Source organism: Mustela erminea, chromosome 9, assembly GCF_009829155.1.
Source record: "Mustela erminea isolate mMusErm1 chromosome 9, mMusErm1.Pri, whole genome shotgun sequence".
Classification (NCBI taxonomy): domain Eukaryota; kingdom Metazoa; phylum Chordata; class Mammalia; order Carnivora; family Mustelidae; genus Mustela; species Mustela erminea.
In genome coordinates, this window is record NC_045622.1 from 56,394,280 (window position 1) to 56,421,223 (window position 26,944).

General features: G+C 54.6%; 1 protein-coding gene across 2 annotated transcripts; it reads right to left on the reverse strand.

The window, feature by feature from the left end:
* Nucleotides 1-5,019: 5,019 nt before the first annotated feature.
* On the reverse strand, nucleotides 5,020-25,820 carry P2RY2 (purinergic receptor P2Y2). Of its 2 annotated transcripts, XM_032360455.1 has the most exons (4): nucleotides 25,476-25,820; nucleotides 17,011-17,309; nucleotides 12,704-12,772; nucleotides 5,020-12,424 (listed from the first exon to the last, which is right to left on the reverse strand). In XM_032360455.1, exon 4 carries the CDS (start codon nucleotides 12,418-12,420, stop codon nucleotides 11,287-11,289), a length of 1,134 nt encoding a protein of 377 aa, XP_032216346.1. In that variant the 5' UTR covers nucleotides 12,421-12,424; nucleotides 12,704-12,772; nucleotides 17,011-17,309; nucleotides 25,476-25,820; the 3' UTR covers nucleotides 5,020-11,286. The 2 variants fall into 2 exon arrangements, with proteins under 2 accessions (XP_032216346.1, XP_032216345.1); XM_032360454.1 differs by lacking the exon at nucleotides 17,011-17,309.
* Between the last annotated feature and the right edge of the window lie 1,124 nt (nucleotides 25,821-26,944).

Below are 26,944 nucleotides of genomic sequence, written 5' to 3' on the forward strand. Positions count from 1 at the left end.
CTCATTTGTTTTGCTTCTTAAATTCCACAGATGAGTGAAATCTTATGCCATTTATCTTTCTCGGACTGACTTATTTAGCATGATACCCTCTAGCTCCATCCATGTTGTTGCAAATAGCAAGATTTCATTTCTTTTTACTGTTGAGTAATATTCCATTGTATGTATATACTACATCTTTATCCACTCATCAGCTGATGGATATTGGGGCTCTTTCCATAATTTGACTATTGTAGATAATAATGCTGCTGTGAACATCAGGATGCATGTACCCCTTTGAATTAGTGTTGTATGCTTTGGGTAAACATCCAGCAGTGTGACTGCCGGATCGTAGGGTAGTGCTATTTTTAACTTTTTGAGGAACCTCCATACTGTCTTCCAGAGTGGCTGCACCAACAGTGCAAGAGGGCTCTCCTTTCCTCACACATGATATGAATTTGACACTTAACTTCTCTCCTCCCCTCCCTGCCTGCACCACCCCTCACTCCTTCTTCGGAGACCAGCTGCTCTGTGGAGAGGAATTGGGGGAAATGGAAAAGTGTTTTTTACTTACTTTTGTGATATAAATGCTTTTTGGGTGTCCTTCTTCCCTAAAAACCCCCACTTAGACCATGTCCTCTGTTGGAGGTAGGCTCTTGGTTGAGGGATTTTTCATCCTACCTGTGAGAGTTCTCTGCCCAGGGAGGTGAGGCCAGGGGCAGGGAGGGTGATCAGCAAGGCTTCCTAAGGAGGGATTTTGAAGGGAGTCTTGGAGGAGGAGGAGACCCTTAGCCGGTAAGCCATGCAGGGACAAGGACAAAAACAAGATGCCTGGTGTGGGCTCTGCCCTCAACCAGAAGCCTGTGATTACTTCTCAGAGAAGCCACGCATCTGTTTTGAATTTTCCAGAACCCAAAACATGGGGCCATTTTCTAATCTATTTAATAATAGGCAAATACCCTGGCATCTGCTCAGCTTATCGTCTTGGAACAAAGGGACCCAATTAAAAGACCATCATTGGGGAATTCACAGGAAGAGGAAAAAGCCATTGATCAAATCAATGCCCTGCTGCCCTGGGCTGGTCTGTGACCTCCTGCAACAGAAGAACCCTTCCTCCCACCCTGCCCGTTCCTCCCCCAGACACTGCCCCATGCCTGAGGACTTTCCTGCTATCCCGAGCCCCATTCTCTACCCACTCAGGGACCTGTGGGTGTGTCCCAGCCCACCAGACCTCCTCTGGACTGCAGTTTCATTGGCAGCCAAACCTTGCAGGAAAAACTATTAGGAATCCTACTGGTTGTTCCTTCCAAATACATCTGGCATTGGTCCATTTCTCACCACCTCCATTGCTACCACCTGGTCCCAATCCCAGATCTCTCTTCCGGCTTCCTGCATTAGCTCCTTCCTACTCTTGCTGCTTGATTCTTACCCCACTCTGGTTTATGCACAACACGGCAGCCAGATCCTTCTTTTTCTTCTTTTACTTTTTAAAATATTTTTATTTATGTATTTGACAGACAGAGATCACAAGTAGGCAGAGAGGCAGGCAGAGAGAGAGGGAGGAAGCAGGCTCCCTGCTGAGCAGAGAGCCCAATGTGGGGCTTGATCCCAGGACCCTGAGATCACGACCTGAGCCAAAGGCAGAGGCTTCAACCCACTGAGCCACCCAGGTGCCCTTCTTCTTTTTAAAAAATTTTTTTAGAGAGAGAAAGAGGGAGCAAGTGGGAGCAGGGATGGGGCAGAGGGACAGGGAGAATCTCAAGTAGGCTCCATGTTGAGTGTTGGAGCCCAATATGGGGCTCCATCCCACAACACTGAGATCATGACCTGAGCCAAAATCAAGAGTCGGCTGCTTAACTGATTGAGCCACCCTGGTGCCCCTAGCCAGATCCTTCTAAAATGCAAGCTGGATTGTCATGATTTTCTGCCTCATTCCATGTCCTACGAGATTCCCCCCATCTCTGGCCTCCACTACTCCTGCCTGCACCCCAGTCACTGCCTCCTTACTCAGGCAGTGGGAGCCCCTTGGTTAACTCCCACTCCTCCTACAAGTCTGCTCAAATGCCCTCTTTTGGGCACCGCCTGAGGCTTCACCTGACCATTCTCTTTAAAATCCCACCCCTGCCCCTTACCCTCTACCTGCCCACCCTCCCAATCCCCCTTTCTGCTCTGCTGTTCACCTTCTAGCATACCATGGAATTTACATTTAATTAAGACTGGTGCTTTTTGTCTCTCTCATCCCCCCCAGAATGTGAACTCCACAAGGGAAGGCTCTTTGTTCTTTTAATCACTAATGGTTTCTAACTATCTACAACAATACTTGGAATATAGGAGTAGGCTCTGTGTAAATATTTGTTGAACAAGTGGATGAATGAATCGATAATGTTTTTGCCTCAAAGAGCCATTGTGAAACTTACATGAAATAATTAATCTGACCTGTTTTGCAAAGGAAAGGCATTAATGTCTAATGAGTATTCACTGGTACTAGATATTCTACGAAACAGTTTATAGAGGTTATCTCATTTTTCCTCACTATGAATCGCTCGGTGTTCATTCATTCATTCATTCATTCAACAAGTAATTGTTGTGCACCTACCATCTGCCAGGTAATTTTTCTGGGCACTGGGGATAAATTAGTGACCAACATAGACAAAGACCCCTGTCCTCTGGGAACTTTCACCCTAGTAGAAAGAGACAGTACCAACAAAATGTAAATTTTATGATGAGGAAACTGAAATGCCCATTAATCATCTGATTAATTAGTGGCAGAGCCAAGATTTAAATGGGAACAGCCCAAGGTTTCTGCGCTTTCTAAGTGTCGTGAATGAAGGCACCTGGATTCAGGTGGAGGAAAAGCTTGTGGGTGAGGGCTGCAGGTGTAGAGCGAAGATGTGAGGGTGGGGCTTGGAGGGCTGGCTCCCCTTTGTGCTTCCCACTCCCCCCTTCCACATGCCTGAGAGTCAGATGCATTTTACGCACTGATGTGCTGGTGGGATCCAAATTACATACAACACTTTTGCAGTGGCTGGACCCTGACTTCTGATGGGGCTAGGAGGACCAGCTGAGCTTGGTCACACCTCCCAGGAGGTGGAGTCGAGTCTTAGAGGCTACCCTGTGAGGAGGCAAGGACTTCTAGAGGCATCCAGGAGTCAGGGGCTCTGGTGGGGGTGGAGGCACTGGAATGGGGCAGGGCTGGGGGCAGAGGCCTGAGAAAGCCCCTTAGAAGGGCCTCTCACCCCTCTCCCAAACACTCAGCTGTGTTCTCCAAACCAGAGCTTGGGTGCCTTCCTGACAGCCTGTGAAGGTGGGGAACCCCATCTGGGGCCCTGAAGGTAAGCAGGAGGTCAAAGGGAAACACATGGCCAGAGGACATCATGGCACCATCCTCAGGGACACCCCCACCCCTGCTCCTGGAAGAACCAGAGAGGGTCAATGGAGCATCTTTGAAACCTCAGACTGGGGAGGCTGTCGGTGGCAATGCCGGGAGAATGCAGCAGTGGGGTCTGCCCCTCAGTCTTGTCTTGACAAAGCCAACATCTGGACACGGTGTGCTTCCTCTGAAGAAAGAAAACACCCAGTGTCGCACTTTGTCCTGTTGCCAGAGTGTACTGCGATGGGTCATGGGGCAGTCCCTGAGAGCCCCTGGGACGTGGGGGGTAGGCTGGAATAGAGGGCTGAACTGTCAGCTGCTCTCCCTCCTTCTGCAGGAATCTCTTGTCAGTGCGGCAGCTCCACCACGAACACACCTGCAGCCAACAAATCTGGGCTTCTTATTTGATGGAGCAAAGATTTCACAGTGGGGGAATCCCTGGGGTGTCTCCAAAGTGGGGGGTCAGAAGGGTGCTTATAGGATCATGGGGGGTTGGAGTTAGTCCAAGGATGATCTTTGTCAGAGACTGGTCAGAATTTGAGAAGCAGGGAGTTGCTGTAACTCCTACGTTGAGAACACAGGAGTCCTCCAGGAGTGTTACAATTAGATCTGCTTGTCTGTAGTCATCTCTTGGAATCTGTGAGTCCAAGTACATGACGTGTGCACTTAGATAGTCTGAGATGGACAGCACGGCTTGATCAAGTATTATTACCTGTTTTGCGAGTCAGTGTATGTTTTGCAAACTGTGTTCCCTATTTCAATTCTCAGTCCCACCCTCGCCTCACACTCTCCAACAACTTGGCTGCCAGCAGGATCCTTTTCCTCTCATCACTCCACAGGGGAAGGTCTGGACCGCAGCCCCGGGGCCTGCAGCTGCAGCCACTTTGGCCACCAGGGGGCAGCAGGGCAGCATCCACAAACTGGGGACCTACAGTGGCCCAAGCACAGGCCACGGAGGAGGAAAGCCAGCGCTCAAGAAAGGATAGGTCTGATGCTCTGAAGTGGCCCGTTTGCTTCTCTTTGTTACAGGGAGCCAAAAAGAGGAGGAAAATGGGGGAGTGTGGAGGGATGGGAGCTGGGGAAAAGGAGGAAGAATGGGGAATGAGGGGAGCAGAAAGGGGTCCCTAGAGCTGGCAGCTGGGGATTTAGTGGTAAATTAATAGAGACCTTAATAGGGCCATGAAGCACACACACACCGGGTCCTCTCCAGACTCCCCATCTCCTCCTGCCACCTCCAAGCCCATCTCCTTCCAATAGTTTGACCTCCTGGCAGACCCTCTTCCCTCTGCTTTCTCCAGGGTGGCCACCCACCCGAAGCCCTTCTGCTACTTGGTGTCTGCGGGGGCTGCCCTTTCCCCCAGCACTCTCCCTAGAACACAGATGTGACAACTCAACACAGGCATAAACACACACACACGCACGCACACATACACGCATTAGCACAGGCTGCGTGGTGACCATGCAGTAGGCTTTGAATTTCCTCCTCCGCATTTTGCAGTTGCTTTGGTCACAAAGGCTGGTCTAACAGTTTAATCCCACAATGTGGTGGGACTTTTCATGTGGCTGCTGGAATTTGGCTCCAGGACATAAATTTTGGAATTTGGCTCCAGGACATAAATCTGAAGATACATAGCGGGTAAAATACCCTACTTTCGACAGAAACACGAAAACAATTGGGGTCAGACACTTTCTCTGAATTTATTACCCCAGCTCTCTACCACCCTCCATGCTGATTCCACAGGCTGAACACTGGGCTCAGTGACCTTGAAAACATCCCTGCTGTTGTGAGCTGTCAACCAAGCCAGGAGAGGGGAGCTCTAGAAAAGTCACTCAGGAGACTGGGGCATAGGAGCCAAGGGTCTCAGCAAGGAAGGTGGGGCACACTCAGACTGGGTGAACGAAGAGATTCTTTACAAAGGTGTGGGCTGGCTTTTGGAGTGCTCCACGCAGAGAGGCACTGATGGACATGTGGTCATAGCAAGAGAAGCAAGGACAGCAAGAAAGGGCTGTGGCTGTCCAGGGGAAGACACACTGGTCCCCTTCCTCTTCCCCACCTTGCCCAACACCCAGAGGAGAGAGGGACCCAAAGGAGTGGGGAGAAGGCTCCCCCCAGCATTGGGGAAGAGGAGGGGTGGGCATTAAATTAAGTAGGGATTGGAACCTTCAGCTGGAGTGAACTTTGTTGCAAGTGACTCAACTATTTGGAGTTTACCATATAAACAGTTTATGGATGGGAAAGGGAAATTAGACATTGGGTAGGTAGGACTGATAGGAAAATAAAAGAGCAGTGTTTGTGCCTGCCTGCATTCTCACTGTTCAGCAAACTGGAAAAAGAAGTATTAACAGTTCCATTTTGCAGACAAAGAAATCGAATTTGTACTCACAGAGCTGGTGATAGCCAAGCTGGGACAGAACACTACTCCTCCTACCTTGACTTCCCTGGGTCCCCCAACTCCTCCTTTCCCCAGAGCCACAACTTGGTAAGCCCAGATTCAGTGCAAGCTAAAGCCACATTTGGTAAAAAGAGGATTGAATAGGGTGCTCCAGGTTCCCAAGATACATCCCCTTCAATCCACCTCCCCCAGGCCTCTTTCCAGCAAGCCCACCTGCCCTCCTCCAAGATGAGCTCTCAGAAGGCACAGCCCGGTGCTGATGAGGGCAACAACTAGTCTCCACGCTGACTGCTGTGTGGCCTTATGCAAGGCACAGCTCTCTCTGGGCCTCTTGTCCCTCTAAGCAGCCAAACCATCCCCGGGGTCCCTGCCAGGAGGGAAAACGGATTCCAACCAGTCCTGCCTTCCAGGGGACTCATGTGCTGCTTCACAACAGCCTTTGGGAGCTAACAGGGAAGCCACGTCGAGGTGGGGACACCCAAGGAGTAGGGGCAGGGAAGCTATTTTTGGGCAGGCAGATCTTCTGGTCACTGCTGGACAATGGTCCAGGGCAGCCATTGTGCTGGGAGTGGAAAACCCTTTTCTGACTCCATCTCCAACAGCTGAAAATAGTCCAGGGTGAGCCCTTGGGGACTGAGTCTGGGGCCATGACTGACTGGCCCAGCCCCATCCATTGTTCCTGCTGGGACAGGGCTGAGACTGGACACCTGGCTGAATGAGAGCCAAGATGGAGGTAAGCTCAGGAAGCCTGTACTGGAGGAAGAGCAGCTGGGCAGAGCCAAGCCTCATGGCAGATGGGGAAACTGAGGCCCAGAGAGAAGGGATTCCCCAAGACATCTGGTGCACAGGGGAGAGGAGGAGAGGGCGGCTTCGGGAGTTCATCTCCCCCCCCACCCGCTTGCACATACCACTTGGCAAGGCAATCACCTCTCCCACCCTCCATCTGCAAGGGGCAGGGCCATTAAACAGTGGACCAGCTCTGCTCCAAGTTCCCAAGGGGTGCCCATGGAGTCGCTTTTCCTGTCACTTGATGCCAGGGGAGAATTGCTGCCAACTCTAGCCCTCAGAACTGAGAGCCCAGGGGGTTGGGAGAATGCCTGGGGGAGCAACTGTTAGTTGTACCTTTGCTGAAGAGCAAGGGGGCTGATGCCCTGAGGCAGGAGAACTGGGACTTGGGAGGCAAGGGATCCAATCTCCAGAGAGTGGCCCAGAGAGGGTAGGCAGCTAGCCTCTGGCCACACAGCAAAGTTACCCATCTGTTGCTTGCTCTGGCCCAGCTCCCAGCTGGTCTGCGTCTCCGGGGTCTTGGTTGAACGAAGTAGTTGTTACAGCACCCCATAATGGCAACCATCACGTAGGGAGAAATGGCTAAGCCTGTTGCCATGGCGAGTGGGAGCACTCTGAACCACAGGGGCTGGCTCCAGAATTTGGTATCAATGCCCTCCCTCCTCCTCCCCCTCTTGCCTCTGCATGCTGCCCTCTCACAGCCTGGCAACAAGATTCTACACACACACACAGGCCCATGGACCTGAGGGCCACCTAGTGCCAAGCAGGACAGAGGGAGTTCCCACACCTTACCCCAGGGTAGACCTGCTTTCCTCTTGCTCCATCCTGGGAACCGTTGGTCACGGGAGGCCCACTGTGGCTCACTGGCTGGACATTCCTCTCCTCCAATAATGCATCCTAGCGTGGTTCTACACTGTTATGTCAACTCCACGAGGGCAGGGTCCAGCTGCTTGGCCTGGCCTCACCTTGGTACTGTGCCAGCCGTTGAAATGCTTACCCAGTGCCTGGGACTGTTCGAAGTGTTTCATGCGTTATCAATCCAATACCCAGTGTGGGAGGGAGGATGTTCTTTCAGAAATGAGAAAACGGAGGCCCGGCAAGATTCAGTAACTTGCCGGAGGCGCCACAGCTGCAAGACGCAGAGACCCCACTCGGGCAGCAGTGGTAAAGGCTCCCCACCCCCACTACAATGCCCCTTCCAGCTCGAATCCCAGGGAGGGCTGATTACACACCCTACTGCCCAGCAAAGACTGCAAGCAGCCTGGGATGCCGGAAAGGGAACTAATCTATCTGATGGACCCGGATTCCATCCTGACTCACCCCTGGCTGCCTGTATAACCTGGAGCAAGTCCTCACATCTCATGGCCTGTCTCCTCCTCCGCTAAATGGGGATGATAATGTCTATTTCACACAGTCATGGGGAAGAATAAATTAGAGCGATGAGAGGTGCCTGGGACGTGAGTTAATATAGGAGTATCCTTCCTCATGAGCTTGACTCAGAACAGAAGAGCTCAAGTCTGCTGTGACAGTGTGGTGACAGAGGAGTAGCTCTGGGGGCCTGACCTTCCTCTTGAGCCCTGGGATACCTGCCCAACCCCCGCCTGGGGCAGAGATCCCTCACATGCCAGGGCCCCTGCCCTGGATGCACCAAGCTCACTGAGACTAGCCGCTGCAGGGAGGACACCAGACCTTTACCTCCCTGCCCACTGCTCCCCTTCTCTTTTATGACCCAGGCCTCAGAGCTTCAGTGCCACAGCTCCACCCACCAGCTCCATGTGGTGGGGGGAGGGGAAGGTGCTAGGGCAGCAGGGGTGATGACAGGAATCCCACTAAGGCATGGGCCTGAACTAAGGGGAGCAGAGCAGCAGCGACAGCCTGAGCCGCTGGCACACATCCAGGCTCCATGCTGACCGGCTGAGTGACCTTGGGGCAGGCCCCACCCCTCTCAAGTCTACTGCTGGGCTGGATAATCCCCAGGGTCCCCATCAGGTGACTATGCCCTTTCACAGTGGCCTTCAAGAGTCAACAGCCCCAGGAAGTGATGTCAGGGCAAGGAGGTGGGGTAGTTGGGAGGGAGCAGGGAGGCCCAGTGAGTAAGAGGAGATATTTTGAGAGCAGGCAGGTCCCCCCACGTCACTACTGGACAATAGTCAGGGGCTGGGAGTGGAAAATCCTGCTCTCACTCCAGCTGAAAATAGCACAAGGCAGGGGTCAGAACCTCACCCACTAGGTGGATGGTCTAGGCACTGAGCAGCAAGGACAGATGTCCACATCGAGGGGTCAGACAGTCTTATTGGGGTCCAGGGGTGGAACCCTGGGCCTGATCCTGGTTCCCTTAGAGTCTCTCTGCAACCCCCTCCCCCACAGTGTCTGACACTGGATTAGATGGTGAGTAAGGCCCTCCTTTCCCAGGTCCTTTGCGCTGAGAATGTGCTGGTTCAAGGAAGACCTCCTGGGGCTAGATCATAGTGTTGGCTCCATATGCTGTAGGGCCCTGGGTTCTCAGGGTCTCCAGGACAGCCACTTGAGGAGTAGATGGCAGAACATGAATGAATGGGGACTACGGGTACTTGGGCCTACCCCCAACCACAGATGCACACTCAGGAGCCCCCAGAATCATGGTGTACAACCTCTTGCCTCTGGGTCTAAGCAGGACCAAGGGAATCAGAGACCGGCATTTACACTCTTAGGTGTAATCTTACCTGGGTATGGGATTCCTATAACTAGGATGGGGTTCAGCCTGAGCAGCAGCTGGTAGGAAAGAGACAGGCTTGGGCCTGCAGGAAAGGCTCAAGGACAGTCTGCAAAAAATAGTCACAAAAAAGCTCACAGGGTCTCCGGTCACATTAACAGAAGTATAGGACCTAGAATGTGGGAGGTGAGCATTTCACACTACTTTGAGCACATCACCACCATTGCAATCCAGAATAATTTTTCTGGATCCTGGCTTTTGATGGGTCCCTGCTGCATCAGGGAGCCGTGGAGCTAGACTCAAACTCTTAAGGAGAGGGTGCTCTGTTCTGACAAAGTAGAGTGGGAAGGGTGAAGAAGTCATAAGAGGGAGGCAGAATTTGGGTGAGAAAAGAATCTTCTCTCAGGCAGAATGGGCTGATAGGGCAAGGGGTGTCCCCGAGGGAGGGAATGAGTCTTTACATTTGAGATTAAGAGTGAGTCCTGTCAGCTTTGCCCTACCCCTGTCCTAAAGCTGAGCTGGGCCCTGTTCATCTGAGTTCTACAAATCTCCACAGTAGTGACAGGTGGACCCAGAATCTGTCACAGGTGAGAAAGATCTCCCTCACCCTAAGCCCTGACCCAGGCTAAGCACAAACTATTATGCCACATAGCTGGATTTTCCCAAGAGACAGAGGAATGGACAGGAAGAGAAATGAATCTCTCCCATACTTAGCGCCTGTGCGAAGAAAACCTCAGGGAAAGGCAAGGAGGGAGCCCTGTCTTGCTATCCTCGTGATCCAACCCCAGCCTCATTCCTGCCGTGAGCCTAGGCACTGGCTGCCCGGCCTGCTTCCAGTTCCTGCATACCCTGCTTTCCTGTCCCCATGTCTTTGCCCAAGATGCACCCTGCACCTGGATGTTCTCTGATAAACTGCTTTTCTCAGAAGCTACAGCCCAGGTGTGTCCCCCACTGGGTCAGAGAGCCCAGGCAGCCTCTCTGACCCAGTGGTCCACAGCCCCAACCATGCAGCGTTATCTATGGTGTGCTGGAGCCTCTTGGCTCTGCTTGCAAGAGCCAAGTGTTACATTCTCAGGAACTGTGAAAGGAGGTTGATGTCACATTAGTAGTCTGAAACTGGCCAAGGCAGGAGTATCTGCACCAATGCTGTTGGCAAGCCTACAAATAAGGGGCTCCCCTCACCCCCTGGAGAATCAGTTAGATAGTTTAGCATTTAGCAGCACATGACTGGTCATAGCCATTGAGCCCTAAAGTGGGGGGATCCCAAGGACAGGACCCCACCTGACTCCTGTCTGCTGAGGCAGCTAATGGGAGGGCAGGTGGCAGAGGAGTACAGGCTGGAGAAAGGACCCCAGTGTGGCTGGTGAGAGCATCTTAGGCTGTATCGTCATCCTCAAACCACACAACAGGGCACAACGCAGTAGGTAACAACCACGTCAGTACAAGTTACAACCTCAAACTGGCTCCCAGCCCAGGGGAGCCTCCAGCTGGGTTTCTGACATCAGTTTCCTGATGTTTCGTTCATCACTCAGGATGGGGCTCCTCCTCAGAGGAAAGAACCATCCAGACCTGCCCTAGACCCCTCTGCAGGAAGCTCTGGCTCAGTCCTGGCACCTTACCAGGGTCCTTTGGTCAGCCTGTAACCCTGTCCCTCCTAGATGGCTCAGGCCCAGACTGTGACCTTGGTAAGTCGCTTTCCCCTCTGGGCCTGGTTCTCCATTTGACTTCATCAGGCTTTGATCAAGCCTTGACCTGACCTGGCAGGCACGGCCAGCTATCTGTGTGGGAGCCAGGCCAGGGGTCTTACCCTTGCCTTTCTTGAAGCTCTATTCCCCAACTCATACACACAAATTGTGACAGGCATCCTAGGGACTGTTGAGATCTCTGGGCCACAGACAGCATTCTGAGCCCCTGCCAAATGACAGAGCACTGAGGTCACGGCTCCCTTGACCATCAGGCATGAGTCACTAATGGGGCCCTATCTAGGGAGAATATCACATCTGCAAAAGTCCTAGTCCCTACAGCCCCAGCCCCCATATGAACTTGCACAGGCCTGAGGGTCTCAGGTCCTACAGCCGGATGTCCTTAGTGTTCTCACCACCAGCTGGTGTCGACTCTGTCCGCCTAGAGTCCTCACTGCTGGTCGATACCTCTCTGGTCCTCTTGATGTCAGTCCTGTCCGACCTGTGCAGGCCCACTCTGCGGCGAGCTGGGGCCACCGGAGTGGAGTCGGTGGGCGGCTTGGCATCTCGGGCAAAGCGCACGAGCCTCTGCCCGGCCAGGAAGTAGAGCACAGGGTCCAGGCAGCTGTTGGCACTGGCAAGCGGTCGTGTGATCTTGTAGGCCATGTTGACCGCATTGAGGGTGTGGCAGCTGAGGTCCAGTGAGCGGAAGGAGTAGTAGAGAGTGCGCGTGACGTGGAAGGGCAGGAAGCAGAGCGCGAAGACCGCCAGCACCACCGCGATGGTGCGCACCGACTTGCGCTTGGCCCGAGGCAGGCCTCCCGATGTCCCATAGGCCGGCTTCAGCAGCCGCCGAGCCATGAGCACGTAGCACACCAGGATGGTGGCGAAGGGCACGGCGAAGAGCAGCCCCAGCATCACGGAGCTGTAGGCCACGAACTGGCCGAAGAGCTCGGGTGCGGACGTGTCGTGGCAGGTGATGCGGTCACCACGTGCGCTGGTGGTGACGAAGTAGAGCACGGGTGACTGGCAGGCCAGCACCAGCACCCACACGGCGGCCGCCACCCGGCGGGCGTAGCGCGCGCGGCCCCAGCGCAGCGAGCGCAGCGGCCGCAGGACCCCCAGGCAGCGGTGCAGGCTGATGCACGTGAGGAAGAGGATGCTGCAGTACAGGTTGGTGTAGAAGAGGAAGCGCACGAGCTTGCACAGCACCGTGCTGAAGGGCCAGTGGTCGCCGCGCGCGTAGTAGTAGACCAGCAGTGGTAGGGATGCGGCGTAGAGCGCATCGCACACGGCCAGGTGGAACATGTACGTGGTGGACGCGTTCCAGGTCTTGAGGCGGCACAGGAAGATGTAGAGCGCCGCGGCGTTCAGACACAGCCCCAGCATGCACACCACGCCATAGGACACGGGCAGCAGCACATACTTGAAGTCCTCATTGAAACGGCACTTGTAGCCCAGCTCGTCCCCTTCCCAGGAGTCATTGGCCGTGCTGTTCCAGCGACCCAGGCCTGTGGCCATCGCCCTGAGAGGGAGGGGGATGGCGGGGGTGGGGGCGGGGAGAGAGAAGAGATGTCAGGGTCATGACCGGGGCTGGGGGTGGGGGAGCCCTGACACACCCATCCGATGGGGGCCATGAAGGACCCCGCGCACCCACAGAGCCCCTTGGTTCAGATCTGCCCAACCAGGTTCCAGGCCGTTGTAACCATCTGACCTGGCTCTCTCCCCGACCCAGAGGGCCCAGAACCGTGGAACCCAAGAACTTCGAGAATGTGTGAGCTCCATGAGTATCAGGGCCACATACCTCTAAAACTTCAGGACAGGGATAGGCAAACTACATCCGGAGGGCCAGAGGCAGCTTACCAGTCTGTTTCTGAAAACAAAACAAAACAAAAACTTCACTGGAACACAGTCATACCCATCTATTTATGAAGAGTTGAACGGTTGTGACAAATACTGTATATTTCCGAAAGCCTAAAAAACTACCACCTGACCTTAAGAAAAGTTTGGCCACCATGCTCTAGAACCTCAGGAGCACAGAGTTCTAGATCGAGGACCCTGAGCTCTAGAATCTGAGGAGATGGGGGTCCCATCGCAGTGTCATCTCAGATTCACAGAAAAGGGTCTCTAAGGGTGGCTGCTTGGCCCACACCCAGTGTCCACTGCCTGCTGAAGCGTTTCTGGCCAGTAGGTAGTCCCTACTTTCCTGGAAGCATTAGAAAGTTCTTTCCTTTAGGGGCTTCTGGGTGGCTCAGTCAGTTAAGCCTCTGCCTTTGGCTCAGGTCATGATCCTAGGTCCTGGGATCAAGCCCCACATCAAGCGGCTCCCTGCTCACCAGGAAGTCTGCTTCTCTCTTTAACCCTCCCCACTGCTTATGAACTCTCTCTCTAATACATAAAATCCTAAAAAAATAAAAACCATAGATAGTTTCTTCCTATAAAAAAATATGAAAGTCTAAGATACAGATCATTAAAATAATTTGGCCTAGGTCACATAGCTAGGGATGCCTGCATTTCCTATCCAAGTCCACCCCACAGTGGAAGGGGTCACAGGAAGGAGGTAGTGAACTCCCTGTTTGGGGGGTAAAAGGCTCTTCTAGCAGAGTCTGCGGAAAGGCTTGTATCCTGTGTGTGGGTGTGTCTGGGAGGACAGAGAGAGGAGATGACATGTGAATTCTCCCTATCCTAGGAGTCTGGGACTGTACAATTCCCTTCCTTTTGGAACCTGAGGTCCTGAGAGGCTGGGACTTGAGGGTTCTGTAGGGCCAGTAACACCCACTCTCTTAGGCCTCTTAGCTTCCTGCCCAGCCTAGAAACAATAGTTCAGGCCCCCTGAGGTTGAGATTAGGGGGCTGAAAGACGCATAGTTCCCTCAGTTTCCCTTCTCTGCCCATGCCCCATACCCCAACCCCAGAATCTTATGTGTCTCCTGTTGTCAGCAAATGTGCAAACAGGAAGAAGGGAGTGTGTATCTCTCAGAGATGCAGGTTCCTCCTCGAGGAGGCAGGGCTGACCCAGGGTGAGGAGACAGGGAGGTTACGTGATGCCAACTGAGTAGGGGCAGCACCCCCGCCAGGGGGAACTCTAGTTAGGGCTGGCCTGCTGGGATCCCTCTGGCCTAGAGCCAGGACTCAGGACCTGGCATCAAAGCATTTCCTGTATCCCACCCCTGCTCCACACTGCCCATGCTGCCTTCACCCTCCCTGCCTCTCTAGCCTCAGTTCCCCCTAATCCAGAGGAGTCTTTGTAAAGACAAAATCATTCCTTTGCTTGAAACCCTCTGTGGCTCCTGCCTGTTCTCAGGAGAGAACTCTGCTCCTCGCTCTGGTACAGTGGCCTTCTCCTGAATCTTCGGGAAGCCCTCTCAGGTCACCAGAGGAGGAGAGACAGGTCTTCACTGAAGGCTGTGCCACAGCGGGGTGTGGTTGGCTAGGGGAGTGACGTTAAGGCCCAGGCTGGGGGCAGGCCTGGGGACGCTGAGAGGGGAGAAACTAGCCCAGAGGGAGTTTGGGGAGGGTAGGGGCGGGAGAGGGAGGCTGGTGGGATGCCTGGCTCAGGGGTGGGGAAGAGGAGCAGGTATGGGGAGAGAGGCACTCCTTGTCAGATATGACCATGCTGAGGTCTGGCCGGTCTCTCCTCTGGGTCAGGTCTCTCTCCCCCACGCCCCACCCCCACCCACCCCAAACTACAGTATCTCTACACAAAAGTTTTCTGGCTAATCACTAAAGGTGGAATTTTTGATGCTAGTGAGATGGGTGGGGACTTCCCTAAGTCTCTCATGAACCAAGGAAACTGCCCTTTCCACCTGTTTTAAGACATCCTGGCCTCCACCCACTCAGGCCAGCTGGGGACTCCATTGCCGTGGCCTCCATCCAGAATGAACCTGCCTGCCCTGTCCCTCCACTGGCTGGCCCCCCAGCTGCTGCTTATGAAGACAGCCAAATCCCCAGTCCTCTCCCTTGGCCCTCCACTCTGCCTCTCCTTACCCCCAATGCCCTCGGGGTCTCACCCCCAGTTCCCACCTAACTTTGTCCAACACCACTCGCCAGCCCCTCTGTGCCCAGTTCTGGCTGGTCCTGCCTTGTAAGTGCCCTGCCAGGCTTCCCTACCTTTGCTTAAGCTGTTCTTTCTGCCTGGAAAGCCCTCCCAGAACCCACTTGCACTGTACCCCATCCTGCTCACCCCTCCAGGCTCTTCTCAAATGTCACCTCGTCTCTGAAGCTCTGACCCTCCACCACCCCCGACGTTCCTCACACCCTGTTGGCAATCTGTCTTTCCACCCTCTACCCCAACACATTCCAGGTGCTCCTAGAAGGCTGCGTCCATCTGATTCTTTTCTCTGTCCCAATCACCCAGGAAGAGGCCTGATCCAGAGCAGGTATGACACGAATGAGAGAACAAGTGAATGAATGAATGAAGCAAGCACAAAAAGATACAGGGGTCCCGGGGAGGCTGAGCCTTATGACAGTGGCTCTTCTTTCCCTTATCCCTCTGAGGACCTCCCAGCGTGGCCCTGACATAGATTTCTCAGCTGCCTACCCTCGCTGGCCTCCTGGGGACCAGACCACCTGAGGCCTAGTCCTCCTCCTGCCCTAGGCAGGCACCTGGACTGCCTCTCAATTTCAGCAGGCCTGCCATTCTCCGGCCAGGCCAGGGAAATTCCAGGGGGAGGGGAACTGGACCCAGGCATTCTGGAGGTGCGTCAGCTGTCTGAGCCAAACACATTCTTTCATCTTGTTCAGGTCATGGGGTCAGCCTGGATCAGGAGTTCCTGGTCCTGGTGCCCCCTTACCCACAACCCCTCATTTTGTAGGGGCCAAGCCTGGGCTGAACAACTTCCATGCAGCATCTTCATTTCACACCCCCCCTTACTCCTCAGCAGATGCTGCCACAGAGGTTGAGCTACTCGTTCAAGGTCACACTGCTAGGAATGGGAGAAAATGGGCTTGATACCAGGGCTCTCTGGCTCTGAAACCTGAACTCATCACAGTCTGGGATGAGGGAGCAGGGTAGGGATCCCTCTCAACTGAACCCTGCTCAGCATATACATGCACACGAGTGAAGCTGCACGGGCCTCCCAGCCAGGGAGGCCCTCCCAACCTCCCAGCACGCCCATACCTGACCAGCACCTGCTCTCCATCAGGATGCTCAGTGCCTGCTCAGGTTCCTCACTCATGAATGCACAAGCCTGGACCAGGACACAGGGGATTCTTTGGGAAACAGGAAAAACAGGTCCCAAGGCCTGGACTACACCCAGCTTCTAGCATTTCTCAGAGCAGCCATGCTGTGGGCTCTGTGGAACTGGAGACAGCAGGTGATCTTGGTTTGCTGGTTGCAGGAAGTCACCTGGGCAGAGCCCTCCCAGGCCCACTTCTGATGCTCTAACGTCAGTCCAGAAGAGGCAGGCTCTGGTGTACTTGTCCCAGTAGGAGTGCCCGCTGCCCACCCACAGCCCTAGCCATCTACCCTTGGCTCACGTGATGCAGAGATGGTTGCTCCCAGCCTCCCTCCCCCAGCAGCCCCTTTCACAGGAGTGTGGCTCTGCTGGGGAAAGTCTTTCTTTCACAACCTGCAGGGCTGAGCATCGTCTCCAATGCCCCCCCTTTCCATCCTGGTCTGTGCTTCAGTCCCTACAGTTGCCTGGTATACACTCGACAGTACTCATGCCAACACAGATTTGTTCAAGCTAGGCCTCTTCTGGAATCTTCCTCCTCCCTGTCCCACCTGTAATCATTCCTCCATAGGTGTTATAAATACACATGAACACACATGGACATAGCCAGATACCCAGAGACTTACACAGTCACATTCAGATGTCTGCACAGCACGAGCACACACATGCATGCGTGCGCACATGCATGCACACACACGGTGTCCTAGACAGGGCCTGGAAGAGCCTTTAGAAATCACCTGCACCAGGAGCACCTGGGGGCTCAGTGGGTTAAGCCTCTGCCTTCAGCTCAGTTCATGATCACAGGGTCATGGAATCGAGCCCCGCGCCTGCTTCCCCCTCTCCCTCTCTCTGCCTGTCTCTCTGCCTACTTGTGATCTCTCTCTCTGTCAAATAAATAAATAAAATCTTAAAAAAAAAAAAAAGAAAAAAGAAATTACCTGCACCAAACTCCTATTTGACAGAGGAGGAAACTGAGGCTCTGACAGCAGATCTCACCATACTCCAGGGACAGAGCCAAGACTGGAGCACAGGCCTCCTGGATTCTGGCCCTGGTTCTTATCTCTTGTCTTGTCTGCGAGGCCCTCGCACACAATAGGCACAAGGTTTCATTGAGGGGGTGGCTGGTTTCCTGGGGGAGGGACCTCTCTGGATGTGCAAGTCCCAACATCCGCCAGAACCTCAGGCTCATCAGAGGAGAGAAGGACATCTCCTTCATTCTTCCATCTGCTCCATTTCCCTACAATGGGAGGCAGGGGGTGCTGGTCTGAGACAGCTAAAGCCAGGTCCCCAGGCTGGAAGCAAAGTGCAAGGGGGGGCGGGTGGCGCCCATGTGGGAAGAAGAGAGGAGACAGCCGGCTGCAGGAACAGGGCAGGAGGGGTGGTGCGGAGAAACATCCTAGTGATCTGCCAACCGGCTGAGGAGTCCAGTGACCAAGGAAAGAGCTTCACCTTTCCCCCTACTCCTCCCACCCCACTCATCTCCTCAGCAGATGCCTTCACTTAACAGACAAGGTGGAGCAGAGCACTTTCTTGAAGCCTTTCCTCCCATTTCAGAGAAGGATCTCTCCCACCTGTCCTTCCACGCTGTAAAACTCTAATATATCCTCCACACTGTAGCTCCTTCCCACCCGCGTGTCACCCCCACTCACCAGGCCCTGTCAGTTCCACCAGTGCAACAGCTCAGACAGGCCCCTCTTGCCCAGCCCACGGCCTCAGGCTTGTGTTTCTTCTCCAGACCACTGCATCAGCCCACACGCTTGCTGGCATCCTCGCCCCCACCCTACAGTGGGACCCCTACAGTCCCTCTTTCACACCGCAGTCACTGGCTCTTCCAAAAATGCAAATCTGACCCTATACTGTTGAACTAAAACCCTTCCATGGCTCCCCTATTGCTCTCAGGCTAATGACCGAGCTCCTGAGACTGGCATTCAAGGCTCTCTGGCTGAGCCGACCCAGGTCACCCCGCTGGACAACTCTGTCTCTCTGCCTTCAGCCTCATCTTCCCATCCCAAGCACAGCAGTCCCACGGTCCTATCTTTGCTCAAGAAGGCCATCCCTTATCTTCTAACATTTATGTCATAATAAGAGTGGAGTGTTTTCTCTGTAACCAATCCGTATTAGGTAGACTGCCTCTCATTTAATCCGGAGAAGCTCAGAGAGGCTACCTAACCTCTCCAGGGTAACAAAGCTAGCCAACTGCAGCCTTGACCTGACTTTAGGAACTGTGCCCCTGATCACTACCTCTTATCCTCCACAGCCCAGATCCTCTGCTCCAGGAAGCTCCCCGACCAGCCCTCTTTGAGCCCCATGACTCTGCCTATCTGGTCAGTTGTCTGCCAGAGGGAACACCCTAGTGTTCTAGAACTCCAGGTACTAGAACTACTACTCTTCCTGGTATTTCCTCAGAGTGAAACACCTCTGATGGTTACCATACCCATTTCACAATTCCAAACACCACCACCAACAACAAACCAAGGCCAGAAAGGGTAGCCCACGATCTCATCCAAAGTCACCAGTGAGTGAGGGGCAGACTAACTGCCCCCTTCTACCTGCCTCCACCTCTATCCCAACTGGACTTCTCCTTGGAGTCCCAGGCTACTTAACTCAAAGCCACGAGGAGGGGCTGAGGCAGTTTCCAGGCCGGCTACGGAATTTCCAAGGTGGTTGAACAACATTCCTGCTTCTCCACTAGGGCAGCTGCAGAATGAATGGACTACCTACTCACCTGCCTACCTGGCTGGCCCTGTCCAGCCTGGCAGGGGAGTGTGACATGACCATTCTGGAAACCCCTGCACCCTACCCCTGCTGGGCATGAGGTGCTATGAGGGCAAACAGAGGACCTGGGCCCAGACCACCACCGAGGGGCAGGGGAGGACAATGGGCAGGTGGGAAATCCCAGTTCTGCCATTCCCAGCTAGGGTACCTGGACAAGTGTCAGCTCCACGACCAGAGTCCCAATCTTACAATCTAAAAAGAGCACCCATGGCATAAGGTTGTTGAGATAAAGGAGATGATTTAGACTCATCTTATGAAATAATTTAAAAAGATACAATTTCAGCAGGTGGGGAAGGCAGGGAGGATGGGAACATCCCAGGAAGACAAGACGAGCAGGAAACCCAGAGAAATCAGGGCAGAGTAGCAAGATCACAGCCACACTGGCTATAGATCAAGTTTCCCACCTGAAGGCCATCCTCAGAAGGGAGGGCAGTCCAGGGGACCCCCCCACCCTGGCAGGAAGTAGACCCCATATACTCCTCAATTCACTCACCCTTTACAAAGATTGCCATATCTATGCCTGTCCCCATGTAGGACACTTGGGGAATCCAAGGTGGGTCAGACCCTTCTGTGATCTCAAGGAGCTCACTGTCAAGGTGGAAAGTGGAGGGAGGGTGGCAGGAGACCCAGAAACACTAACTGACAACCCAGGGTGATCAGGGCGGAAGGAAGCAGAGGCACTAGGGCTGAAGCGGCCAAGAGGGCTTCTAATGGGAAGTGGGGGTGGGGTGGTCATGGAAGGCTTTCTAGAGGAGGGGACATCTGACCTGCATTTCAGAAGATGGAGAGCAGTCAGGTGAGTGGAAAGAGAAGAGGAGCAGAATGAGCAAAAGTCAGAGCAAGAGATCACACAGTTCCAGTTTCTCCGGAACTGACAGTCATCCCTGTGGTTTGAGGGACTCCGAGAAGGCAAGGCTGGACAGGAGGACATGAAGGATCTTGGAAGTTATTCTGCACCCCTTCCCAAGTGTCCTCCACATGGTGGAGGGCCAACAAGCTCCCAGCTTTGCTTGGTGTGCTCCCTGCACCACAAGCACTGGGGCTGGTCTGGGGAAATGGCTGGGCGGGTGAGCTCAGATGTTATCTGCAGGTGCTGTTGCAGTGCGAAGCCTGTGCAGTCTCCCCCAGGAGACCCTGGGGTTTGAAGCCCCTTTTGGAGGGCTCTCTCCTTCTTGGAAGCCCCTAGAATTCTGGCCATGGGAACCACACACTGAGAGAATATCTGAGTGTGGGTGTCAGACCAACCAGGCTGGCCTCCCATGTTCCAGATCAGGAGACTGAGAATCCTTAAGAGGAAGGGCCGTCCTCAAGGTCTGACTAATTATATTCTAATTATATTCTAATTATATTCAGTGTGGGCTGAGCACCCTCTGCCCCAGCCCTGAGCAGGGCTCCAAACTACCTGTCCTTCCTCTGACTCCGCATGGCCTGGCCCAGCCCAGTGCTCTAGAGACACACTGCTGAACCTGAGCCTGTCCAGAACCACACCCTGGACTCCACCCTGGCCTCTCACACCCAGATGCCTTCAGCCAGGGTCAAGAGGAAAGAACCCTGGGTTCAGGCTCCAGTTTAGAACCACCCATGCTGAGGCGTCTGGGTGGCTCAGTGGGTTAAAGCCTCTGCCTTCAGGTCAGGTCATGATCCCAGGGTCCTGGGATTGAGCCCCGCATTGGGCTCTCTGCTCAGCAGGGAGCCTGCTTCCTCCTCTCTCTGACTGCCTCTCTGCCTACTTGTAATCTCTGTCTGTCAAATAAATAAATAAAATCTTAAAAAAAAAAAAAAAAACACCCATGCTGTGCAATCTTGGTCAAGTCAATTCCCCTCTCTGAGCCTCCAGTTCTTCATTGATCAGGTGAGGAGAATCCCCACTCTACCTGATGGCTCCAGGGGGAATGAATAAGACAAGGGAGTCAGTGGTGTTCCATGCAGGTAGCAAATCATGCTCTGTCCTGATGTGGGTGGGGGCTGTGTCTATCTAGCAAAGAGACACAGGAACCCTTCTCAGCAGGGACCCCTCCTGGGTAATCAACCACTCAGAGGGGCAGAAGTCACAGTCCAAGTAGGCAGGGAAGGCTCTGGAAGGGGCTGTCCTCAGGTCTGGAGAGAAGCAGGAAGAATCCAGCTTGGGAGGAAAAGGGAGAAGTGGAAAAGCCAACGTAGAAAAAAAGGACACAAGTACAGAGCAGGGTACAAGTAAGCCTGTGATTCTGGGACTGTCTCACTCTCGGTGCTTTCATAATTCTTTCACTGGTTCTGACAGTCCAATTCCAAGAGTCTCTGGCTCTAAGTGTTTCTTCAAGTCTGTTACTCAGTGCTTCTGATAGCCTTCCACAGGAGGCTGGGCTCTCAGAGCAATGTAATCACAGATCACTGTCCCTGGAGCCACAGAGTCTCAGCAAACACTTGCCAGTGTCCCCATGTGCAGACCTAGACTCAGATCAGACTTGGTGAGGAGCTCCAGTCTGGACGGGGAGAAAGACACAGATGTGGACTAAGTCCACTTGGGTGACTAAACCATAAGCAAGGGAAGCCCAGGAACCATGGAGCTAACCAGACCCTGGGGGCTGCCCAGAGGAGGGGGTCATTTGAGCTGGGCCACAACAGAAGACAAGTTTGACAGGTGGACAACAAAAGGAGGAGGGCACTGAAGGCTGAAGGAAGAGCCTGTGCGTAGACTCAGGGGTGCGCTAGCACAGCCAGGAGGTCATGTGAGGCCAGAATGTTGGGGTGGACGGCACAGCATGTGCGTGGGCCCGAGGGACTCACATGAAAAGTCTTGAATACCAGGTTGAGGAGCTGGGCCTCGATCCTGAGGACAGTGGAGAGCCATGGTAGGGCTTAAGTAGGGAAGGACACCTTGAGAGGAGAGGAGTAGGAGGGGCCTACACATCTAACAGTCTAGTGAGAGACGCAGGTCTCTTGACCCTGGATTCTCTGAGAGATGGGGAACATCCTTGGCAGCCCACAGCACAGCCAGAGCAAGACTCTTGCTCCCACAGCTGGGGCTGGGGAAACTGGGCACTCCCCAGGAAACCAGAGCAACACCAGGAGCCCTCCCCCAAGGGAGGGGGAGTATAGAGGGTCATGTGGGCCCCAAGAAGCTTGAAAGAGGTCCTCCTCCCATGCTCCAGGGCCCAAGCAGTATCGCTGTCACTGTCAACACAGTGCCAGGGTGTCACGGTAGAGGAAGCAGCAGCTCAGGAGGGCCCAGGCTGCCCACCCTCCCATCAGGGACTCTAGCTACTCACCCCAGACTGGAAATACTCAGGTCTAGGAGATGCCATAACAGGGGAGTAGAGGAAGTCCTCTGCTCAAGCGCCCACTGTAGCTCTCCATGGAGCAAGGCCCTCGTCTCCCCTCCGTACGCGCACTTCCACATGGCCCTTCATCTCCCAAGCAGTCCTCGGCACCTGCTCTGTGCCCAGCCTGTGCTGCGTGATGCAGATGGAGAGATAGCAGGCTGGCCTCTTCCTGCAGCTAATCTTGGGAGTTAGCAGATCTCAGGGAAGGCCCCATGGCCAGCCTCGCCCCACCAGGACCTGATGGCTGGAAAAGGCCAGGACTGAGGACCCAAAGGCAGCCAAGAGGTAGGTGCGGACAAAAGAGTACAGCAGCCGGGCCCACAGAAGACAGTTCAGGGAGAGGATTTCACCAGGAGAGCCTCCATCTTTTCTCACCGGATCAGCTGGGCTTCCCTGGTCCTGTGAGCGGCATGGTCCATGAGGCCAAAAGCAAGACCTCAAGTCATGTGTTCAGGGCAAGATTCAAACTTCCTTCAGACTGAAACCCAGAGGAGCAGGCCTTCTTGCTCCAGAAGCTCCAGAAGCTTTTGTCTTGAACGGGGAGAAGTAAGTTGGGTCAGGGAGCCAGAAGCCCTAGCTTCACCTTGGCTCTGTGATCTTGGGGAGGAAACTCTGAATCTCTCTTTGCTCATCTGCAAAATGGGGGTATAATTTCTCCCTCATAGGGTTGGTAGAGGGTAAAACGAGGAACTTTTATAAATATTTCCTAGTAAGCTGTTTCTGCAGAGGGGGACCCAGGGGGAGGAAGGCAGTAGTTAAAATTCTGATAATGGGGTGCCTGGGTGGCTCAGTGGGTTAAAGCCTCCGCCTTCAGCTTGGGTCATGGTCTCAGGGTCCTGGGATCGAGCCCTGCATCGGGCTCTCTGCTCGGCAGGAAGCCTGCTTCCTCCTCTCTCTCTGCCTGCCTCTCTGCCTACTTGTGATCTCTCTCTCTGTCAAATAAACAAATAAAATCTTAAAAAAATAATAAAAAATTTAAAAAATCTGATAAGTAGCACAACCCCTTGTTACTGTACCCACGTTCTAGTAACTTCAAAATGCATTTAAGTCTCTGAGTATCACACTTCTCCCTGTGCACTGTCCGCCACCGCTTACAACACCTTTTCCTGACCACTGTCTGAAGAACCGTCTTAGCAACCTTGCATTTGAGGAGGCAAGGATCACCGCATCCGATTTACAGATGGCAAAACTGACACCTTCAGGGGCACCATGGCCTAAGGGCCACAGCCAGGAAAGAAGCCAAATCAAAGCACTCACCCGTGACACCTTGGTGATTTCTTGTATTCTTTTAACTGGTCCTTAGAGGCTCCAGGAGCCTCAGAGCCCTGTGCATCCCGGAGAAGCAGAGCAGAGGGAGGGAGGAGTCGTACCCTCACTCTGCAGCCCAAGCCCGCCAACCATTTATGAGGGTCGCCCACTGTGATCTTCCAACTCCTTTGGCCGGAACCCAGGACAGCCCAAGGCCGGAAGAAGAGGAGGCTTACAATTCTTCTGGCCGTGGTCTCCCCGAGCACATGCTCTTGACAGGACCTTACCCGTGCTGGCCCCCTTTAAAAGGCTGGAAGGGCAGGAACTACCCCAAGGTCAGCCAGCAAGCTGGGGGAAGAGCTGGAATGGGATCAGTTGCAGGTCCCACTGGGGAGGGAGAGTCCTAAATATCCCCAAACTCCTCAGCAGGAGCATCTAAGGCCCGAGGGAAGTGTTTGGCTCAGGGGTCAAGGGCTCAGAGCATAAATAATGCCTGGGTGGTTCTGATGTTTCTATCTGACCTCCTTGTATAGCACTACTCAATCCCCCTTCACCCAGCAGCTGGAAAGATCTCTCTGAAATCCTGCTTTGACCATGAATCTTCCCTGTCCACAAACCTTTTATGTGGCCTTCAAGATGAAATTGAAGTTTTCAGCTTGCACACTCTGGGTCCTGTAGTGTCCCCGAACACACTGTTCTGACAACCCACGCCACCTACCTCCATGAATGGATTCTAGTTGCCTCTTCTTTGTGATGACCCAGAGCTCCATTGCAGGCAGCGGGGCGGGGGACCGGGGCAGGGGACAGAGGCGGAGACTGCTCTGGCAGTTCAGCTTAGCCCTGTGCAGGGTGCTGGCAGAAAAGAAATGCCCTCCAGGGGGCCCCAGACCTCTGGAGAGGGAAGGAGGAGCCAGAGACCATAACAACCCAAGGTGGAACCAGGGCGGTCAGCATTGGGACTGGCAATAGTCAAAAAAGGCTCCAACCCAACTGTGGGATCAAGGAAAGAAAGCTTCCCCAGTGAGGGGACATCTGAGCTGGGCCCCAAGGCTGGGTAATTCTCTAACCTAGGAAGATGAAGCTAGGAGGGCATTTCAGGCAGTGCTACATGCAATCACTAGAGCATGATGGGTCAGGCAGGAGAAGGGGCTGGAGAGGTTGACAAGGAGCAGTTCGTGGAGGCCTTGAGTCCCAGCTTAAGGGGTTCAGGCTGGGTCTTGTTAGCCCAGAAAAGAGAATAGTGGAGATAAGGGTTTCAGGAAGTTCCCTCCAGGGACTGACCCCACTCAGATCCCCAAGCAGTGAGCCTACCCAGGATGACACCGTTACCTCAACATGACCCACACACCAGCAACTCAATGGCCCTCAAGTTCCATAGTATTATGAATTCCCTTTCACAGATGAGGCCACTGAGGCTCAGAGAAGGTCACAGGGCCGCCAAGCAGGACTGGAATATAGGTCTGAATCTCCAGAAAGCTTTTGTGGGCTCTGTCTGCTTCAAGTATCTTCTTCCCAACCACTCCCCCACACAGATAACTGAGACTTCACCAGGGCCTCACCCTAGCCCTCAAAAGCTCCCCATTTTTCCAGCCTAGCGCCCCAAACAAACCAGGCACCTCAGGCTGCAGGCCCAGGGTAGCTGAGGATGCCATGCATAAAGGAACAGTGGCCACCACCCCCACGGATCCCTAACTGGCAGTTTTAATCCACAGCTGGGCCTGGCCCTTGGGTCTGGCTCCTGGGGAAAGGGGGGCGGGCGGCAACCTGCCACCGACAATTGGGGAGAGGAGCTAGGGCACTGCCTTTCTTCAATCTGACCCTTCCGGATTAGAAGTCCCCTGAGAGCGGCTTAACTGTCCTTCCAGGCCACTGCCCCAGCCCCCATTCCCACCGCCACCCTCAGTTTTACAAGGCCCCAGCGGGACCGGCGCCCACAGTGGCCCCCGGGTTGAGGGGGCGCAATTGGCCTCCAGGGGCTCGCGGGTGTCGCCCGCGCCTCGGGGCGCTCACACCAGAGCACACACACAAACAAGTCCCACAGGTTCAGCTACTCGACCCGCCGGGGCGCACGCACTCACCCGCTGATACTCAGACGTTCCCAAAGACGCCGATACACTCTCGCCGGGGATTCGGATCATACTCCCGGAGGTGCACGCGCGGGTGGAGACAGAGTCCGACTGCGGCCCCACCGGAGCCCTGGCACCGCGCGGAGCCCAGCGCCCCTCGGACCGCCACGCGCAGCACCCGGGGGCGCAGCAGCCGCGTCCCGGGCGCGCCTGCCGGCCTCTCCCCGCCTCCGATTCCTCCAGGCTGCCCGGCCGGGAGCTCCGCGGGGGCGCTCGGCAGCCCGCCGCGCCCCGGCCGCAGCTCCGGTGCCCGCGCTGGCGTCCCGCCGCCGCCACCGGGCCCCACGTGCCTAGAGCCCCGCCCGCCCCGCCCAGCTCCCTGCCCAGGCCCGCTCAAGCCGGGGCGGGGCGGACTCTGGACAGACCCTGGCACCGCCCCTCCCGCCAGGACCCACACCACCGTGCCACCCGCGCGGGGACGCCGGGCCGATACGCGTGCAGCGGGCAGGGGTCTGTGGCGACCGACCTAGCGCCCAGCGGGACGGAGCCCCCCCCCCCCCCCCCCGCCTTCCTCACGCAAGATGTGGGCAGGTGTTCAGGGACATGAAATTTGCGAAGTTTTTCGGGCACCTGGGTGGCTCTGTCCCGCTGCCCACCGGGAGACCTTTCAGCGAACCCGCGTCCTCTCCTGCCAGGTACCTGCTCCCAGCACCACGCTGAGAACCCGCCTCCCTTGCTTGTGGAGGGCGGGGAGGGTGTCCCCATTGTCTAGAGAGGACATTGGTTCAGGGTCCTGCGTCTCTCCAGTTCCAGAGAGGAAGGGGCTACTGGGAGAGTCTCACCTATGCTCCCTTTACTGGGCCTGATAGACACTAGAAATTTCCTGAACATCTGGCTTTTTCATCTCTCCTCTTGAGCTGCTTCCTTTGAGCTGCCTTCTTAGACTCCACACAGCATTCCCTTCTCTGCTTTCAACCCCACTCTGATGGCCTTCTTTGGTCAGAGACCCTATGTCTGTGCCTTTTCTAGACTATGAGCGCAGGAGGAGGAAGGCTTACAGCTGGAGCCAGTGTTCCCAGGAGTGGCTTAATATTTGTCTAACATTGAATGGATGAATGAATGAGTGAGTGCCCCCTTCTCTGATTCTGGTCTAGGTGTCAGGAGTATGGCTTTAGCACTGAACTCAGGGAGATCTTGACCCCTAGTTCCAGTCCCTCCCCAGGCCTCTTTTCTTGTGACAGAGGCAATCACAACGTTCATCCATTTGAAGCTTTGGATAGTGGGTGTCGGAAAAGTGCAGAGTGGAGGAGGCCTCTTTCTGTGGCCAAGGAGCTTGCCCAGGGCCTCCCTGGGTCCTTCTGGGCTTCACATCAGCTGATCGAGGCCCGGCTGCTGGCCCCAGGAGGGGCCCTGAATGGGCCCAAGAAGGATACTGGCTGCAGTCTTGCCAGGAGCAGGAGCAGAGCGGACACACAGCCCTG